Below are 19,858 nucleotides of genomic sequence, written 5' to 3' on the forward strand. Positions count from 1 at the left end.
GCGTGATATGAATACCATTTTTTTCCGGTGTATAACGCGCACCGGAGTATAAGGCGCACCCCCAATGAATGGTGTATTTTCAAACTTTTTCCATTTACAAGACGCACCGGACTATAAGGCGCGCTTTCAATGAATGAAAAAAGTTTTCTACATATATGTAAATCAATATAAGTTTTCCAAATATAAGGCACACCACATTACATGGGGCTACAGTAGAGGTGCGTCTGCGCATAAGGCGCAGGGTCATCTTTTGAATAAAATGAATGCTTTTGGGTGCACCTTAAGCACCGGAAAATACGGTACATGAAAAAAAATGTATGTGTGTGTATGTGTGTATGTACACAGAACGAGGGACAATACAAAAAAAATCAAACAATAATGTAAAAGAGTGCAGGGAGGGATAGAGGAAAAGTCCTGCATAAAGTGGGAGGAGAGGTGGGCAGTTCTTTCTCTCACTCCAGCCAATCAGTGAAAAGGGACTGGATTTAGAGGACAGCAAGTAGGGAGCAAAGCAGAGGCAGCAGTCACAGAGGGAGAGGCAGGGAAGCATGTTTATGAACGAAAGAGAGGAGTTGCAGTCAGAGGAAGGCAGAGAGATGCAATGCTACAGAGTCTGACAGGATGACTGCTGCAAAACTCTTCTCTCATTAAACAGCGCAGTGTGTTTTGGGAAGATCAAGCAAGGTGTTGGTGCATTGCAGGAGCTCGAGATGCAGTTAATTCACCTGAGACTGAAGTCTAGGGCCAAGGACCAATTTGGACCTCTTGGGATTTTTACTAACTAAGAAGCCTTCCTCAAAGGATCTGACAGCTGTACAAGCCAAAAAAAACAACAACAACAGCGTCCATAGAAATTTACCATATGCACCTGAAAAAGAGATTCCCTGAGATTTAAAGTGACCGACTTTTACAGCTCACCCTGGAACACCAAAAGGCCACCACCAAGCCGTGCCATTCGACCAGGAGTACTGGAGCCAGCGTGACCTTGGAGCAATTGTCACCTGAATCCACTGTGGAGGCACCGAGCATGTCTCAGTCCAGAGGGCGCTTACACAATAAAAAAGCCGGCATTCGGGCTGCAGTGATCCTGATTGGACTCCTGCACAAGTCTCGTAAAGCCAAGGAGAAGGAGAAAGAAGAGAGTGAAGGGTGGGTCAACTTCATTGTATGATGAGACTGGCAGGTTGTGCAGGTAGTTTATTTTAATGGATGAAACAGTATGGCTGGAGTGGTTGTCTGGCAAAATGTAAACACGCACAGAAACACGCACACACACGCTCAGATTCACCGGTCGGACAAGAAGCCTGCTTTTGAAGCAAAGTTTATTGGTTGCAATTTATGTGAGGTCACCTGTATGTGTTCCGTTTGGTCCAGTGGATTTATACTTGCAATTTTATTAGCGGTCCTCTTTTTATTGAAGCATGCTATTGTGTCGTGTGTTAGAGAGAGAGTGTGTCTAGTCCGCACTCAAGTGCATCTGGGTCAGTGGAAATAAAAAAGGGGGAAAAGATGGAGAGGAGCAGAAGCAACAGGAGTGAACAAAGGTCTATTCTAAGTGGTTTTGAAGCATGAACATTCCGTACAGTGGACTGAGTTGGAGGGAAGAAAGCTGTAAAAGAGGAACATGGGGGGAAAATAAAGAGGTTGTAACTGACTCAACGAAAAGGGGCTGTTGAGTATAAAAAGGAAAAAGTTCCCACTCATCTATTCCTGTCCTGCATATCTGCTTCTTGGTAGCTGTTGCTCACTCGCACATTTAGAGTTGGAAGTCACTGTACAGTGTAGGCTGTACTCAACACGTAGTAGTCTCTCTTTTTGGTCCAATTTGACCACACATTTAGCTGTTTCCGAAATGACTCCAAGTGAACATTAAACTCGCATCCGATGATTCTATGTAATAGTAACAGCTGGTCTTGAATTTTGATAAAATCTCTAAATGAAGCGTGCCAACATTCGTTGTCCATTGCCAGCAACTATGTAAACACTGAGCTGCTCGAGTAAATGAACTGTGTTTTGTGCATATTATCTTTATGTGCACCGCTTACAACCACAGACCACCTGCTGGAAACATACCACCTGTTAACAGTTTTAGCATGGGGTAAATATCAGATGTCAAAGTCAAGGCCCGGGGGCCGAATCTGGCCAGCCACATCATTTTATTCGGCCCGCGAAAGCAAATTAAATAATTCACTGCCATTCCCGAATTTATTCGGGAATTGAAAATATGCCACAGAGCGCCATTCCCGAATTTGTTCGGGTTTTGTTTTTTCTTGCTTGGGTGCCGATAAAACACGGGCGAGACTTCTGGCAATGTTTTTTTTTCTCTTCCACAAGGAGCAGCATTTGCCTTTTTTCCATGTTAGTGCTTTGTTCCATCTCCAGCTATTGTGAAAGTGCTATATAAACCAATATATATGTATTGCATTGTGTTTTGTACAGCCACCCTCATTTCAAACTCATATAACTTCAGACCCATTAACTCTTTTTTCTGATGAAAGAAGAGAGTCTAATGTTTCTTACGCTGCATTGAATGCTTATGTAGTCTTAAAAGTCTATATTGTGTGGGTTCTGAAATTTGAGCGAAAATGACAAAAGCCCTGGCACTGCAGTGGACTCGTTTTTGCACATCTGGCAGTGAATGAGTTAAACTACAAAAGCACAATAACGAACTCCTCAGATGGGAAGAAGCCTAAAGCGGTTAAGGCCAAGAACAAGACTCATATTTTGCTGAATTTCTATTGTAAATGAAAAGATCAGGCGTCAGGTTCATCTGGATTTTTTTTTACGCTATCCAATGGCGGGTTTCTTTCTTTTTAATTGCCACATTTATGACAAGCTGTAAAAAAAATGAAAGGGTCCACTTGAGGTCTGGTAGTACACGAGTTAAAGGCCTACCAAATTTGTAAAATCGCTTCAAATGACTTCTACTGGGGGTATTTTATAAAGATTCCACTGCATATAGCTATATTTTACCTTTTAAGACTCACGCTGAATTTTCCGGAAGTCTTGTTTTTGAGTTGGTGACGAGTCCTGACGTCATGTCACGAAAGGAACGCCCCTGACCGAAAATGGACACACTGTAGCAGTCCTTTCATCACGTCAATGCATTTTGCGGTACTTTGTTTGGTGTGAAAACTTCGTGTTGATCCATGTTGATGCCGAAATTAGAAGGAAAACACATAAATGACGTGATGGTGAATCGTTGTGTGTTGCACCGAACAACTATTTGACAAAAAAATCCCAGGAGACAAATAAGGCCATTTCCACGGAGCTTTGTCGCCATCTTCTGCCTTTTTTGGGTGCTACATTTCTCTCCAGCCTCAAAATTACACGGAATAAATTCTGTAATCGGTTGCAAACATGTATGATTGGTTTTCAGCATTTTTTGCCACGACAATCATCAAGGAGGAGACTGTGATCGGTTGCGCCTTTCGGCAGCATGAATGTGGCAGTACTGTTTTTGAATGGGAGGAACGTCGATGCCATTTGACTGTGATCGCTGGACAGCTCTGGGGCCATTGTGCTTTTTTTGCGCTTGTAATGGGCAGCATCTGTACAGCGCCGCTTTGTTCGGCGGAAAGGTCGGTGCTGTTGCACAGTTTGCGGTTGGATGGTTACATGGCTTGAGGAGCCCGCGATAAGAAGAAAGGAGCGTCAGCGCAGAGCGCCGATGCGTATGGAGAACTGTCACAGCTTGGAATTTAAGCGGATTTATGTGGGACAGATGTGAGACAATGTCCTTTCGTCAAAGGACATTGTCCTTTGACGCTTCGTGTTCGCTTTTAACATTTAGCTTGTAGTAGACGTGCAAATTCCACCATGACGTCCCTGATCCACTGCTGAAATGGATGCTTTGATCCTCTCCTCTTTCATTTAGAACTGCTTGCATGTCATCACAAAGAGGGTACAGCAAGTCCAGAAGAATGACTCTCTGTGTCTTTGTGTTGTCATATTATTTGTTATTTTTGTTTTTTTGTTTGTCCCAAGATGGCGGCGTGTGAACACGCAGCGGCTCCCCTCTCATGCCGTTTTTATGTTTATGTTTATTATGTTTGTTAAAGTTATTATAAGTGCCTTGCATGCTGGGTCCGAGAGGACAGTAATTTAATCTGTGCTGTATTGGATTGGATTGGATTTGCCTTTATTAGTCTCACAGTGGAGAAATTTACATTTCACAGCAGCAAAGTGATGAAAGGAATGAAAGTAGAAAAACCAAATATAGGAGCTGCTGGAAAGGCAGCCAGTCTCGCATGTCTCGTATGTCATGCATATTAGCATATTTGACAATAAAGCTGACTTTGACTTGACTTTGTAGTATGCTTTCCTCTTCAGAACTATGAATCATATTCATAAATGGATGAGTAACAAGAAAGCATCTTCTCTGAATCTGAAGCCATTGTTTTGATTCTCGAGCAAGGCAAGACGTCTTGGCGTGACACGATGAAAAGGGGGCGGGACCTTCTGAAACTGTCCACTTTTGGGTTCAATTTTTAGACACTTTAAAGGACAACCGATGTCTCCGGAGAGGTTGTGTCCATAATTTGTAAAATGGCTTCAAATGACTTCTACTGAGCGTATTTTACAAAGATTCCACCGCATATAGCTATATTTTACGTTTTAAGACTCGCGCTGAATATTCAGGAAGTCTTGTTTTTGATTTGGTGACGAGTCCATACGTGACGTCACTAAAGGACCGCCCTTGACTGTAAACAAGACGCATTGTCGCGGTCCTTCCATCACGTCAATGTATTTTGCTGTACTTGTTTGGTCTGGGGACTTCGTGTTGCACCCAAAAGCCGCCAGAAGGCCAGAAGAGGGCGTCCAAGCGCCATATAAGGAATTTATCAGCCTGTGTAAACGGAGGTGTCCACAGGATGTCACCATTTTGTGCCTCTTTTTTTGGGTGAGAGATTTTCCCCCAATGTTGCCTCAAAATGGCACAAATAAATTATTTAATCGATTGCAAACATGTATGCTTTCCTCTTCAGAATTATTTGAATCATATTCATAACTGGATGTGTAACAACAAAGCATATTCTCCGAATCTGAAGCCATTGTTTTGATTCACTAGCAATGCAAGACGTCTTGGCGTGACATCAAGAACTGGGGGCGGGACTTTCTGAAAATGCCCAATTTCCAGCTCAATTTTTTTCAGATTTTGGACACTTTAAGTCATGGTGCTTTGCATTTGACAAAAAATATCATCCTGCATGTTTTGGGTATTTTAGATGCTATAAAACGTTTTTCTGGTGTCAGTTAAAAAACAAAAAAGTGACGTCGGTTGTCCTTTAAGTCATTTTTATTGGTGTTTTGCATTTGACTAAAAATATCATCCTGCATGTTTTGGGTATTTTAGATGCTATAAAAAGTTTTTCTGACATCAGTTAGGAAACAAAAAAGTGGTGTCGGTTGTCCTTTAAGCATGTTAAGTGCCACTAAGTGCCATGATGCCTGCTGGAGTCCAAACCAAAATTTCAAAATGCCGGATGTAAACCACAATGAAACTCATGACGTGTGACTATAGATTTGAAAACTAATGTAGTTATTTATTCATTTTTTGTATGTTCTGTTTGTAATATGTGGAGGAGATGAAACATTGTAATGGTTTCTCCAAATTTATAATGACCCTCCAGAGGAAACCGTAACTACAATATGGCCGGCAGCAAAAAATTACTTTGACACCCCTGGTGTAAATGTGATACTCTTTCAGTGGATTTGATCAAATATTCGAGACTGATTTTGTACGGATGGAAATAAAAACTGTCTCGCGTCCACAATTGTGTGTGTGAATCCTTTTGTCTGTGGAAAAATTTCGCTTTGCTATGGCAGTGCTTCTTGACATTCAATGTTCTACCTTGAGAAATTTTCTTTACAAAGTATTTCCCGTTTACCACCGTATTTGTAAGGAATATGCAAGCAATGTGTGACATAACTGCTGACCTGCATGAGCAAGAGATGCCAGAATATTGTAGCTGTGTTGCTGTGCATGGTTACATGTGCTCCAGACGTTCCTCGTTGTTCAATAAATACACTGCTAAATTGCCATGATGTCTTTTTAATTTAAACATCAATCATCCAATCATTGGAAAACCTAACAAGGATCAATGGCAAAAGCAAAATAATAATATAATAAGAAAAGATAAATTGGCTTTTTTTTCATGGCTCTGCTGCCTATCCCACAAATGACAATGATGATGATACAATGCCATACAATATATCTTGGTTTATATAGCGCTTTAACAACAGCTGAAGCTGTAACCAAGCGCTTAACATGGACAGCTGCCATATACATGTACAGGAAATAAAGCAGTGACAAAGATAGTAGAAAGCACAAGGGATTAAAACCAAGATCAAGTCGGTATCATTCTGAGTCAAATGCTAAAGATGATGGTGATGATGATCATGATGATGATGATATCACCTTTATTTGTCTCACATTGGAGAAATTCCTAATTCACAGCAGCAAAGTTATGATAGGAAGAGAAAAGGAAAAATAATAAGTGGAAAAACAAAATCTGCATGTTGCCACTTTAAAATGGTAAGAAAGTTCTCCAAGTTTCAGATTTATGACCAAGAAGCATTGTTACAACAAAGAATAACCTACCTCAATCAACGACTCACTTTTTGTGCCAAGTTTTCTTGTTGCTGGGCAGAATTCAAAGAATGAAAATGCTAAAAAAAATAGTCCGAACCATTAAGGTGGCTGAATGGAAAATTGGAGTACTGACAGTGCTCTGCCCTTGGAATAACTCCAGACAGCACTGAGAAATATGAAATAACATAACTTATACTCGGTAATTATGTAATTGAATCACTACTCTCTATTAAATATAGAATACATAAGGGAAAGAAATAACAGTGTTTTCATGTTGCACTTCCCCCTGCTCCTAATATATTTTCCACTGCGAGTACCTCTGATTTGTGACATGGATTCTGTGGGTTTTTTTGCCTCCATAGCAAATGGGAACCATGCACAAGGCTTTAGCACCGTTAAGGTCGCTCGATGTGGTCATTTCTTTTGCTGTGGTGGAGTTACATGATGATAATGGTAATTTAGGACAGGTTTAATTTGCCATTGTTCTGTGAAGGCACCCTTTTAAGACTTTAATATCAACACCATTTGGCTTTCCAACTCAGTCAGTTGCAGCTTGTCCCTGACCTTTTTATGCGCTTTTTGTGACGGTAAATTTGGAGAGAATTACATACTGACTATATTATATTCGTGGATAATATCAAGTGTTAAAAAATATAGGCACAGCACATACGGTACTGTCTATAAATGCCTTTCTGAGTCTTGTGTGCACCACTCATTTTTTTTATACTTGAACTGTTTGAGGTGTGAAGTGTATTTTCCCTCCATTCAGTCAAACAGCATAAATTCAGCTCCTTTTTAATTGTGTGCTTTAATGGCGGCCTGGTATTCGAGTGGTTAGCACGCCAATGTCACAGTGCAGAGGTCGTGAGTTCAAATGCCGCTGTGTGGAGTTTGCATGATCTCCCCAACCTTAGAATCTTATGAGATATCATGCAACACATGAAGTAACATATTTTTATATATGGGATTTTAGATTTATATACATATAATACATTTCGATATACGGATAGACAATACAGTGTATGTGTATACTGTGTATCGATAAGTGTATTTTAAAAAGTGTTGATTGAGACCAAAATGGGGCAACATATTTTTCAAATGTAATAGTGATTCTTTCTATTTTACAACATATTGCAATACATATAATCATATATATTTTTTAATCACATAATATGATAGTCGGATAGACTTCATCGTTCCCCAACATGAGTTTCTTTTGTAAACATATCGTATTTTCTGCAGTGTAAGGCACACCTAAAGGAAAATATGTATGGAAAAGGCTTTTAAATATGTAATTTGTACAAGGTGCGCCTTATAGTGCAGAAAATAGGTTAAATGTTTTGAAATGTGTTTTTTTTTTTTCATTTATTGGTCAATGTCAAACATGAATTTTACCATAGTGTTTCAAATTGTTTGACACGTTTTTGACATTATTGCAGGCCCGTGTGGGTTTTCTCAGGGTCCTCTGGGTTCCACCCACATTCCAAAAACATGCATGGCAGTCTGATTTAACACTCTAAATTGTCCCTGAGTGAATGGTTGTTTGTCTCTGTGTGCCCTACGATTGGCTGGCAACCAATTCAGGGTGTCCCTCGCCTCATGCTTAGACAGCTGGGATAGGCTCCAGCACCCGCCATTACCCCTGTGAGGATAAAGTGGTCAGGAAGATTAATGAATGAATGAATTAATGAATTCCATTGATTGTTGCCATTTTTTTTGTCTGTACGCGATCATATGTGTCATGTGTGAGTGTGTTTGTGTTTTACTTGTATTGCTGAAATCCAGGCCACATCATGCAGGTGTCAACCCCACATAGTGATAGGGGCCAATAACAAGTCGGACTGTTTTTCAATTACGACAAGTGGGCTCGGAACTCGCCAGGCGAGCATGGCCGCATTCCAGCCAGTGGTTGTTTACGCTACATCTTGCTTCCTTTTGCTGCCTTTTGCTTCCTTCTGCATGTAGAAGCAGAGCCCAGACTGTAAAAAATGAGCAATCACTCAAGACAATGAAAGCATGTTTGTGGTGCGCTGACACATTTCCCAACAAATGCTCCACAAATACTCCCCCCCTTCACCATCCTCCATGCCAACAGCTTAACTGAACAGTCAAGCAGATGCCATGTAGCAGGTGCGAACCCTATTATATTATGTATGTATTTTTTGAACACCATAAAAAACCCAAATGCAGCTGTATTACCTTGTGAAAAGCCAACATTGACTAATTCGGCCAGATTGCAGGGTCCAAAAACAAAACTACCAGTACTGTATTTATATTCAAACCTTTCCATCATATGTCCTTGCTAAAGAATAGCTTGCAATTTTTAATGCCACATTATCATCTAGTAGAGACAGCAGCCACTCCGGCATTGCTTCAGCAACTACACATCACCTAATTTATACTTTATTGCTTTTTTAAACTAATGAACCAGCCCAGACATTTCTCTTTTTTTTTGTTTCATTCGTAGTATTTGTGTGTATGTGATTCATAACTCCAAGCAGGTATTTATCTAATGCTGCTGACTTTTGAGACTTTATCAGTTCTTGCAATATCATTCTGTTTTCCATATAAAAGGATATTATAGTTCAGAGAAAACTACTCCTTGGTGGAAGGCTTGAGAAGAGAATGCTTCTAAAAGATAGAAATGTGTTCTGTCGTCCATTGCATAATTCAATATTGCATTTATGTCTGCTTTTTTTAAGCCCCATTATGTTATTTTGTTTTAACTCACTCACTGATATTTCGATTCCTTCTCCAATGAACGAATGCATTGTGCCTTTTTATGTGTTATAGACCATTGTGTAAAGAGGTCTTACTCGAGACTCAAGTATGTTAACATAAACATGAATATGCTGTATCTATTCAATTCCAATTAAACCTACACCCTACCAACAAATAGAAGACCAAAAAAGACATGATAAGTGGCATGTGTTTTTTGTTGACAACAGTCAGCCTTGTCTCAAAGTGTAATGGATGTGAAAGCATTGTCACTAACAAGTGTCCAGGGACCCCTCACCAAGACAGCCGTGCTCAGGGGATTGAAACCTCTATTTTTAGTCTGCACACTCTTTTATTTTTTTTATTCTCAGTAGCTAGCTATCTTTCAGCGATCTGTCTGACATCCATTCACTGGGTGGCTCTCCCTCCTTCTCAAGTGTGTTCTCTCCGTCTCTGCCGGACCTTTCTTGCCCCAATGTGCTTGTCGCCGAGTCTGAAGTTGTGGCTGATTTGTCAATTCAATGTCCACTGGCGGATTCTTTGTGCAAATTGAGCAACAGGAAAGTTCAGTGAAAATTACCATGATTTGACTGAGACCTTTAGCCAAAAATGTAAATGAACAAATAAATAAATAAATAAATAAATAAATAAATAAATAAAATTATGTATTATTAATATTCTTATTACTACGAATAAAACTTTTGATTTCTAGGTGCTTTTCAAAACTAGGACACTTTACAGTCACAGGTAAATAAATAAATAAAATAAACATAAATAAATGTGATTGATTCCATTTCCATATAACACGTTTGACTCCAAGATGCCGATCAGAACACCACTTACACTCGTGTGAAAAAGTGCTTCAGCACCTTTAATCCTGTTGCAGGCACAAGCAAGGAACAGCACAGGTGTTACATTGTGTGCATGTGATTACGGGTAGAAACCCAAGCACTCTCCTTCACCCGCGCAAGGCACGTATTTGCCTTTTGATAACGTTCGATGACCGTAACCTGAACATGCATAATGGAGATGCAGAGGATACAGAACCCATTTTTATCGACAATCCAAGAAAAGACAATGGACACAGTCGTGCTGCACATATAGACAATATAAATTCTCCTAAATCATATGCTCACTGTGGTGCCTTACACATGCTAACTTAGCGGCATGGTAATTCAGACCCTATTATGGACACAATCACCCAAAATGCATTGCACACTTCCATTCAGTGGCAAGTAATATCCCTGAACTCTACTCTTACAATACAATACAATGAATATTGATTTATATTGCGCTTCAACAGTAGCTGAAGCTGCAACAAAGCTCTTAACATGGGCAGGTAATACAGGAAATAAAGCAGTCACAAAGTTAGTAGACAGCACCAAGGAGTTAAACCAAGATCAAGTCGAAATCAAGCTGAGTCTAATGCCAAAAAGTGCAAGTGAGCTTTGAGACTCTTGGTGTATAATTTTTGATGTATAACTCTTGATGTATAACTCTTGTACTCTTGATGTATAAACACCCGCTGCCGATAATACCAGTGAATTAATAATTCTTAAAGGACAACCGACACCATTTTTTTGTTTCCTAACTGACATCAGATAGTCCCGTCCCCTTGTTCGTGACGTCATGCCAGGATACTCCTTCACAAACTTCAGAGAGTTCAGATTCGGAGAAGCTTTCTTGTTACTCATCCAGTTATGAATATGATTCAAATGGTTCTGAAGAGGAAACCATAAATATTTGCAATCGATTGAAGAAGTCCTTCGGTATCAATTCGAGCCGTCTGGACTCCAATATCGTGCCCAGAAAATGCACACGATGGTGCACAAGCTCTGTTGGAAATGGGCTGATTTGTCCGCTGGGAATTTGTGTAAACGTACACCTTCTTTATGTGTATTACCGCAATTGACTGCAACACACAACAATTCACCATTGCGTTATTTTTGTAGTTTTCCTTCTAATTTCGCGATCAATATGGTGTTTTCAGGTAAAAAAAATACCCAAAATGCATTGTGTGTCGCTTTCCCGGTCAGGGGCGTTCCCTCCGTGACGTCACTTCGGGCATCGTCGTCAACTCGAAAACAAGACTTCATGAATATTCAGCGCGAGTCTTAATACGTAAAATATAGCTATTTGCGTTGGAATCTTTGTAAAATGCGCTCAGTCAAAGTCATTTGAATTGATTTTACAAATTATGGGCGCAACTTGGAGGTGTCGGTTGTCCTTTAAATAGTGTTGCTCATAGTTCAATATTATTATTTTTGTAAAATTCCAATTTTGATGCATTTGGAAAATGTCCTGCAGTAACCTGACATTAAAAACAGACACTTGCCTTTGAAAAAAAATCACGACAAGGTATTTCTAGTGTCTCAGAGGGGCAAAATAAACCATGTGACAATTTTGCTCATTTGGCAGAGGATTCTGTCTCAGCCCTTTTACAAGATGTGCTTCCACATCTGTCAACCTTTAGTAAATTGGGCAAGAAGGCACCAGCTGCTTCATGGAACCCAGCGGGAGCGGTGTAATTTAGTTCATAAAGACTCCTGCACTATTGAGATTACTTTTTTTAACCTTCATCCTCAAGAAGGGTCATCGCTCATTTATATTAAAGCCTTTGCCAGGCTTTGTAACTATTTGTATATAATCTCCAAGGTAAAGTGACGGATCACGGAGTTGGCTTCTGTCACATAAACATTAATCTTATAAACATTGTCCCACTTACCACATGTGAGTGACCTCAGATAAATTGAATGAAAAAAACAAAATGTCAATAAGAGATCAAGTACCACCAAGAGAGGCACGCTCGTGACGCTTGACGGTGGCAGAAAGCAGGCTGGCTAGAAAGTAACGCAAGCATAAGCCTGATGGGTCAAAGTGTGTGGAAAACAATTTAGGATAGAATTGATTTATTTATGTTCGGTTAATAGAGACCAGAAAGCCCCCGTGTAAGGTGAAAACTACGAGGTACGATAAGTAACCCAAGGAACTTTCATGAATCTATGTCTTGATACCATCATGTTTGAAATATATAAATATTCCTTATAATTTTCAGATTTGAGACAAAGATGAGCCCATGATCTTTTATCTATATTTGAATTTACTTTGTAATAAACATCAACAAAGTGACTTCTTTTGAACTTCTATCCAGGAAACAGGAACTGTTGAACATCTCCAGCGTCCCTCTGGGAGAATGTCCCCCATCACCGCCCCGCACCGCTCCCCCCAGCATGAAGGTAGGATATCTGAAAAATCTATTGTTTCGGTCCCATTGATGCAATGTCTCAGCTGAGAGGAAGAATTTCAGTCACGTTGACGAATTGGGAGTTTAAAAACTTTAGATATCACATCATATATATTCACAGTGAAGTTCAAATGTTTGGTCAATTCCAAAAGTGATTTTTTTTGTGTTGCAGTCCTGCTCATAAATTTGTACTAATGGGATCACTGACTATGAAACATGAAATATGTCTATTTTGGATATTGGATATTAGATATTGGATATTGGATATTGGATATGCCTTTATTAGTCTCACAGTGGAGAAATTTACATTTTTACATATTTGGGGTGAAGGTGGCCTTTTCGGTTGTTTTGGGAAGAACAAACACATCTGCCTGTTACATTTCTTTTTGTGACTGTTTGTTTGATTTGTGTTTTCTCAAGCGAGAACATGTTGGGAAGCGATTCGACCCTGTGAGAAGCATTAATAATTTATTATTTTGGCCAAAAGGGTTGTGGCAATGGTACATGTGGAGTTCCATTTGTGCATGACATAGTATTTTGTCGTTCGGTGGAGGGTAGTTGTAGGGGGCACAAGGCTACTGAAACACTGCAAAGTAGTATGTGCTTTCTAAGGAAATTATTTTGTGTGTGGTGTTTTGTCAATCATCTCCTGGATTTTCTGTCACAAGTCTCCTATTTTTTTTCTCCAAGGGGAGATTTGCAGCACGATAGATAAAAGAACCAGTTTCCACAGAAACCCACCCCTCGCTTGACATTATGTCACCTTGAGCAAAGCTGTAATTATGGAGAGAAATAGTGTGGAAAAGAGGAACAAAAATAAAAAATGAATTATTCTCATGGCAATGAAAACACAAAAGAAGACTGACTGAAATACAGAAAGGTTAGGAAGCAAACCATAGACACAGAGCACATGTATAGAATCCCTGCAACCCACAAGTGACCCTTAGATTACTCTACCCATCTCGAAAAAACAATAGCAAGACCAAGGCTGTAAATAAATAATAAATAATAAGCACAAGTATCGATGGGAATTTGAGCACATTTGTGAAACATGTCTGAAACTCGAAGCCCTTCATATTACGGGGTAATTCGGTTTCAAAAAGATTGGTGACCCCCGTTATAAAGCATTCAAACCAAAGGTGTGTCAACAATGCGTTGTCACTCCCTTTGTTATATTTGCAAAGGAATATAACTGAGTATATGTGCAGAGCAGCCATAATCGGTGGTTTTAGCGCTGATCGTTTTTTGGGTGGATAAACACTGAAATAATCTCTCAAAAGAGAGCCAAGAGCCTCTTTTTAACATGCAGGTGTCCTGCATATGTGAAGCTATAAGCAGAAACCCGAAAGCAATGGTGGGCTGTGCATTTCATTCTTAGGCCTTTAGTCGTGCTATGTCTTAATCAATCAGCTGCGAATGTGGTGTGCTATTACTACACGTTCACTAAAGGATGTCATTGGGACATAATGCCATTGAACTTTTTTTACTATGAATGTGTGGATTCATGACAACCTCATAATATTGCGATATTATTTACTAGGTTTGCTAGCTTCGGTGCTCTCTTACCTTTCTTAATGATGTCCATTTTTCTTGAAAAGTCCGTCTTGAAAATGGATTGAACAGTATATCTGCAACAAAATCCATTTCTGCTCCTCCTTCAGCCTTTGTGGGTGGACAAAACCGATATAAAATCAACAGAAAAATGTATTTGCTTATGCAGCTCGCTACAGATACAGTGTGCGAGCTCTGGCCAGTATGCACTTATCATTAGCTTCTAGGGATACTATGATTGGCTAGTGATCATAGCCAATCATGTGACTCGCCAATCATGATTTATGAAAACTCTGACGTTGCGTTGGGTTGCCAACTCGAACTTTGATTGATGAAAGCAACTGAATCACCGGCATTGATTTTTATGCTCAAGAGCCTGCAGAACTGATTGTGAAGGCGTGCAGGTAGGTTTCTGACCTTGGTAACGAATGATGGCTGAAATGTGATTGGTTAAATGCTTAAATACAAAACACATCTGGAAGCAGCACAACATCGGGAAAGCAATGAAAGGACGCTGAAAGACAATTTGTAATTATTTAATAAGAATTCATGGTCCAAATACAATTCACATTGGTCTGTGATGCAGATATGTGTTCCAGCAGAGAAGGCCTTGCAGGCCCTCACGGCCCACCACTTCCTGAAAGAGAGTGTGTGTATGCAATGTTTTGACCAATTTACCTTTTTTATTGTACTTTTTTTTTTAATCTAATGTAGTAATGTATAGTGACTAACCCGGTCCTGGTGGTTACATTTTGTTTATAGGTGAGATGCTAAGGGATGTTACAACAGAATGTTACATTGTGTGTATGCGTACGTGTAGATTTTTTTATGAAGAAAGATGCACACTGGAAGAACCTGTTTCAAACTTTGGCAAGCACTTCGTCAAATGTTCGATTTAACTTTCCAGTTCAAGACAGACTTGTTTTAAGATTCGAAAGAGATTAAATATGGGCACAAGAAAATAGATGTGTGTGACATGGACCCAAACAAGGGATTCTGTGGGGATTTACTTGACATTTAACTGCTGTCTTTGACGATTGTAACTATTTGAACTTGGAGAAACCAGGTACAGTACTTAATTATTGGAAAGAAGTCAACAAAAGGTTTTCAGTTTTTTTTTTTTGTGTGAGAAGGATCGCTACCCTTGTCTACTTGATTGGTATGTCAAATATTTAACAAGATGTAAAATGCTGCTATGCATGCAAAGTTGTGTTTGATTAACGTCCATTATTCTGGTACTATTTCAAAGTAGACTCTTTGAATGAAGTGTTACATGTCACATTACAAAACACACTTGAGATGCTGGCTCAGGTGTGAATCTGATATGTCACGACACTGGCCTCAGGAAGATTGCTTGGTATCTGTGGCTTGTCAGTCGCTGTAGCACCTGGTCATGCAAAGACAATGCCAAATTTGGATGTGGTATTTTCGAACAAGCTTTTGTGTAGGTGTAAACAAAACAGAACTGCTGTGAATGCAGTAAGAATGATTCAGGGAGAAAAGAGTTTCAACTCTTTTTTTGGAATTTTCTATCACACATGTTTCTTGTCAAGTTGGACAGCTGCGAGCTAAAAGGAACATTAGGAGTCCCTCATGAACATGACACCCTAAAACAGGGTTCAGCAACGACTGGTTAAAATTGACCAATTGTCAATTCATATCTGGTCTGTGAGATGATGTTGATGCAAAGTGCCCTGCTATCATTGTGGGCTTGTTTTGCTGCACAATGATGAGCCTTTCTGATTTCTGTTATCTTGATTTCACTCATTCACTGCCATTCCCAAATGTATTCGGGAATTGAAAAGCATGATGTGGAGCGCCATTCCTGAATTTTTTCGGCTTTTAGTTTTTCTTGCGGGAGACTGTCGGTAAAGCGCTGGTCAGACCTCTGGCAATGTTATTCCCTCCCACAAGGGGGCAGCATTTGACTTTTGTACAGGCGCTTCCATTTCAAGTTCAGATAACTCCAAACCTTTCTGAATTAACTTTTTTTCTGATTAAAGAAGTGAATCTAAGGTTTCTTACGCTGCATTGAATGTTTATGTCGTGAAACTCAATATTCTGTGGGTCCTGCAATTTGAGTGAAAATGACAAAAACCCTGGCACTGGAGTGTATACATTTTTGCACAGCATCTGGCAGTGAATGAGTTAATCACTCTTGATATTACCTATGCCGGAGAACCATGTAACAATGAAAAATTTTATTACAATTTGACTACCGGTATTATATTTTTGTTTGTGAGTTTTGTTTTAATTACATTTTCCATACTGACTCATTTTCAATCCTGTGTATCCTGTTAATATTAACCAAGTGATAATCCTGGTAAGGGTGTGTGCTGCTTGAAGGTGGAGGGAGTGGAGGTAGATTTATGAGTTTTCATCAAAAGTAATTTCAGGTCATACTAGATTTTATTAGTACTTTCAAAATGTTGTAATCTACAGTTTTTTTACTGCTGGGATCATTCAAACACAGGTAATATGTCTTCCCGTTCTGTCTTGATGAGCTACACTCTTTCGAGGCTACGCCGTGTTTTATTGTCCCACTCTTCTGCACTTCAGAATGTGTAGTGTGGACTGTCGTATTTGAGTTTCACTATCATGAAACCCTTCCGTTAATTTTCTCCAAGAAAACTTTCAATTTCTATCTCCGTCATTCCATTTTGTGATTGCATAACCGTCTATTATTCCACACACACACATCACATGTGCCAAAACCGGCGCAAACACAATTGTGCAGGCCATTTTCACCCTCACAGCATGATTCTGTGAAAAGGTTTGGACCACCTGGGAGGAGTATGTGTAAATGCCTTTATGGAAGCACACACACTTGTTTATGTTTTTCTTTCTGGGGGATTGCTTGCTTATCACACTATGTACACGGGTGTGAGAAAAACGGGTCCTGCCCTCTTGACTCACTAATATTTGCGTAAACACAATGAATTTGAGTGGCAAACCTGCAACTGTCAGCGCAGCTCATTCGTGGGAATGTACAGTAAGATATTTAAATGAAAAACTTTGAGTTGGTGTTTCATGTCAAAATACTCTTGTTTGATGGTGAGTTCAATAACAGTTTTTTTCTTTTTTCTCTCTTTCTCAGTCTGCAGAATTCTTCGATATGCTGGAGAGAATGCAGGTATGATCTCATACTACCTTAATTTCGTCTTTGTACATCAAGCCTAATTTCTGAACCACGCAAAATGGCCTCAGGTATTGGGACGCACTTCCATATAAAGAAGTTAATTAGACAAGGGTTGGAGTCTGAGCCTTAATTTCCCTGATTCTTTCTTTTTTAAGCATGCGATATATATTGACTGGCATTGTGGGACGGGTTTGAAGATGAACCTTGCGTGTTCCACGATAATCAAAGCTAGGTCCATAAGGTGATTTGGGTGACGTGCGATTCGACTTCCATTTGACCAGGCTTCGCAAAATCAATAGCAAGTGGATGTATCATCCTTCAGTTTTTTTTTGCGCCAAAATTGCAAAAGCAGGAACTCACCTGACATTAGCTTAAACATTGACTTCAACATGGATTCAATATGTGCTACTATTCTATCTCTCCAACCAAAATCAAGATCAAAATAGAAAGATGAGCAAAACATTGATTAAACCAATGAATGTAAACCACATGTGTGGCGGATTGCTTTTAATAGACAGCTTGCGGGAAGCAAAGCAAAGCACGACCAAATACTTCTCATTTTCTTGTATGGAACTTATTGATTCACCCCCACACCAACCCTACCACCCACCCTGATCAATACCCCCTTCCTGCCACCCCCCACCCCCAACCAGTCCCTCCTTCCGTGACCCGTTTGTTCTCAATCCATGGGCTCCCAAGGGTGCAGCTGTGAAAAGAGTAAACCCATATTGGGATATAAATAAGGAGAGAAGGGAGAGAGATTGTGAGAGGAGGCTTAAAAAGCACATCGAAAGATACTCAAGTGGAAAGAATGGAACAAGTGGTCAAAAGAATTTCGCAAGCTCTTTTACATGTAATGTTTAAAAGCTGAAGCCCGAACAGACCTCAAAGAAGCATAAAATACAAAATGACAAAATGCCTACTTGCCCCCAAACTGGTTATGTGAAGTCAAAGAGCCCTCATTGCACTTGCCAAGTATTGCTTAAATCACAGGTGTCAAAGGCAAAGCCCGGGGGCCAGATCTGGCCCACCGCATCATTTTATTCAGCCCGCAAAAGCAAATCAAGCTTGTCAAGTTCCATGATGCTTGCTAAAGGCCGAACCAAAATTTCAAATTGTTGTATGTTAACCACAATAACATCAATTTGTTGATGTCCACATATCTGTATGTAATATGTGGAGGGGATTCCTAAATTCATAATGGCCCTTAAGAGGAAACCATTACTACATACAATGTGGCCCGCGGCAAAAAAACGAGTTTGACACAATTGCCTTAGATGTACTGGTGCACGGATTAGCGTGGACATCATACAGACATTTTTCAACCACAATCAGAGAATGACAGCCAGTCAATGCAGGCAAATGATCAAATAGTTTGTTTCACTCCAGGAACAGTGGCCCTCATCCATCTTTTCTGAACCTTGGCTTCCATCGATCTGTTCTTGGGCTCAGAAACCGAAAACTCAATAATAAGAACTATGTGTTTAAAGTCTGCTTTGTTCCATTGAAAAAAATGGTGCTGATTGAAGGTCACATTTTGGCCCACCCATATGTTTTTTTTATTCCCTTACATTTCACCTCTTACCTTCTTCCTCTTCTTTTGTCGAAGAGAGAAAATTGAGTGCTCATAAGTGCACCTTTGTGGTCAGTTTTATATTTTGGACAATGGCTCCACTGTGACTGCAATATTCGTGCGATCGATATGCACGTACACACGCAATAACTGTCATGCAAGCAAGCACATATTATATATGATGTTGGTGGCATTGATGGTGATAAAGTGCCTGCTTTCAGAACTCCTCTGCTTTGTGCTCATCTGTATAAAATGTTCCTCTCAGCAAAGTGCCAGATTGGCAATTCATGTCACGTATTCATCCATACACCAGCCAAAACAGGTGGAACTGTACAACCGCTTTTATGAAGACCTCTCTAACTTAAATAACAGGCAATAGTGTCCTTGAGAGTTTTGAAAGTCACCTATAATTTAAATGTATTATTATTATTATTATTATTATTATTATTATTATTATTATTATTATTATTGTTGTTGTTGTGATTAATAGCATGTCAGGATTGTCCTATAAAAGGCAGATTGGTTTTCTTTCCCGGTTAAACCTAAATCAAATGTATATACACACGCACACACACATACACACCTGAGAAAAATTTAATCACATTATTTTACTCCGGCCAAGTCAGCCCTAGTCTTGATGTTTTCTTTATATATACACTGTATTTAAAAATGCAAGCTTCATGAGAAGTTCTTAAACTGCATAATTGTTCACACTTTGTTAACTCATTCACTGCCCTTCACAAATGTATTCAGGAATTGAAAATAAGAAGTAGAGCGCCATTCTCGAATTAGTTCCAGTTCTGTTTTTTCTTGCTTCGGTGCCAATAAAATGCTAGCCAGACTTCTGGCAATGTTTTACCCTTCCACAAGGGGGCAGCATTTCAGCTTCAGATGTTGTTAGAGTGCAAAGTAAACCAATATGTATGTATTGCATTGCATTTTCGACAGCCGCCCTCATTTCAAGCTCATAACTCCAGACCCATATAATTTAGGAAATAATTTTCTTCCGATGAAAGAAGAAAATCTAAGCTTTCTTAT

The 19,858-nt window shown here is 39.6% G+C and overlaps 1 protein-coding gene across 10 annotated transcripts in view; it reads left to right on the forward strand.

Annotated features, from left to right (window-relative positions):
- The window catches only part of rap1gap2a (RAP1 GTPase activating protein 2a), a 64,732-nt gene that overhangs the window by 31,361 nt on the left and 13,513 nt on the right, over positions 1 to 19,858 (forward strand). For 4 of the 10 annotated variants that reach the window (XM_089013594.1, XM_089013596.1, XM_089013597.1 and 1 more), the window contains 2 exons: positions 12,465 to 12,549; positions 17,206 to 17,241. In XM_089013594.1, coding sequence (XP_088869720.1) covers positions 12,465 to 12,549; positions 17,206 to 17,241 — 121 coding nt within the window. Of the gene's footprint in view, positions 1 to 537; positions 1,150 to 12,464; positions 12,550 to 15,061; positions 15,175 to 16,477; positions 16,582 to 17,205; positions 17,242 to 19,858 lie in introns of those variants that run through there. The other 6 variants (XM_089013592.1, XM_089013593.1, XM_089013598.1 and 3 more) reach the window with 4 other exon arrangements.

This window comes from Hippocampus bargibanti, linkage group LG14 (genome assembly GCF_051943395.1).
Source record: "Hippocampus bargibanti isolate YZ-2025 linkage group LG14, ASM5194339v1, whole genome shotgun sequence".
Classification (NCBI taxonomy): Eukaryota; Metazoa; Chordata; class Actinopteri; order Syngnathiformes; family Syngnathidae; genus Hippocampus; species Hippocampus bargibanti.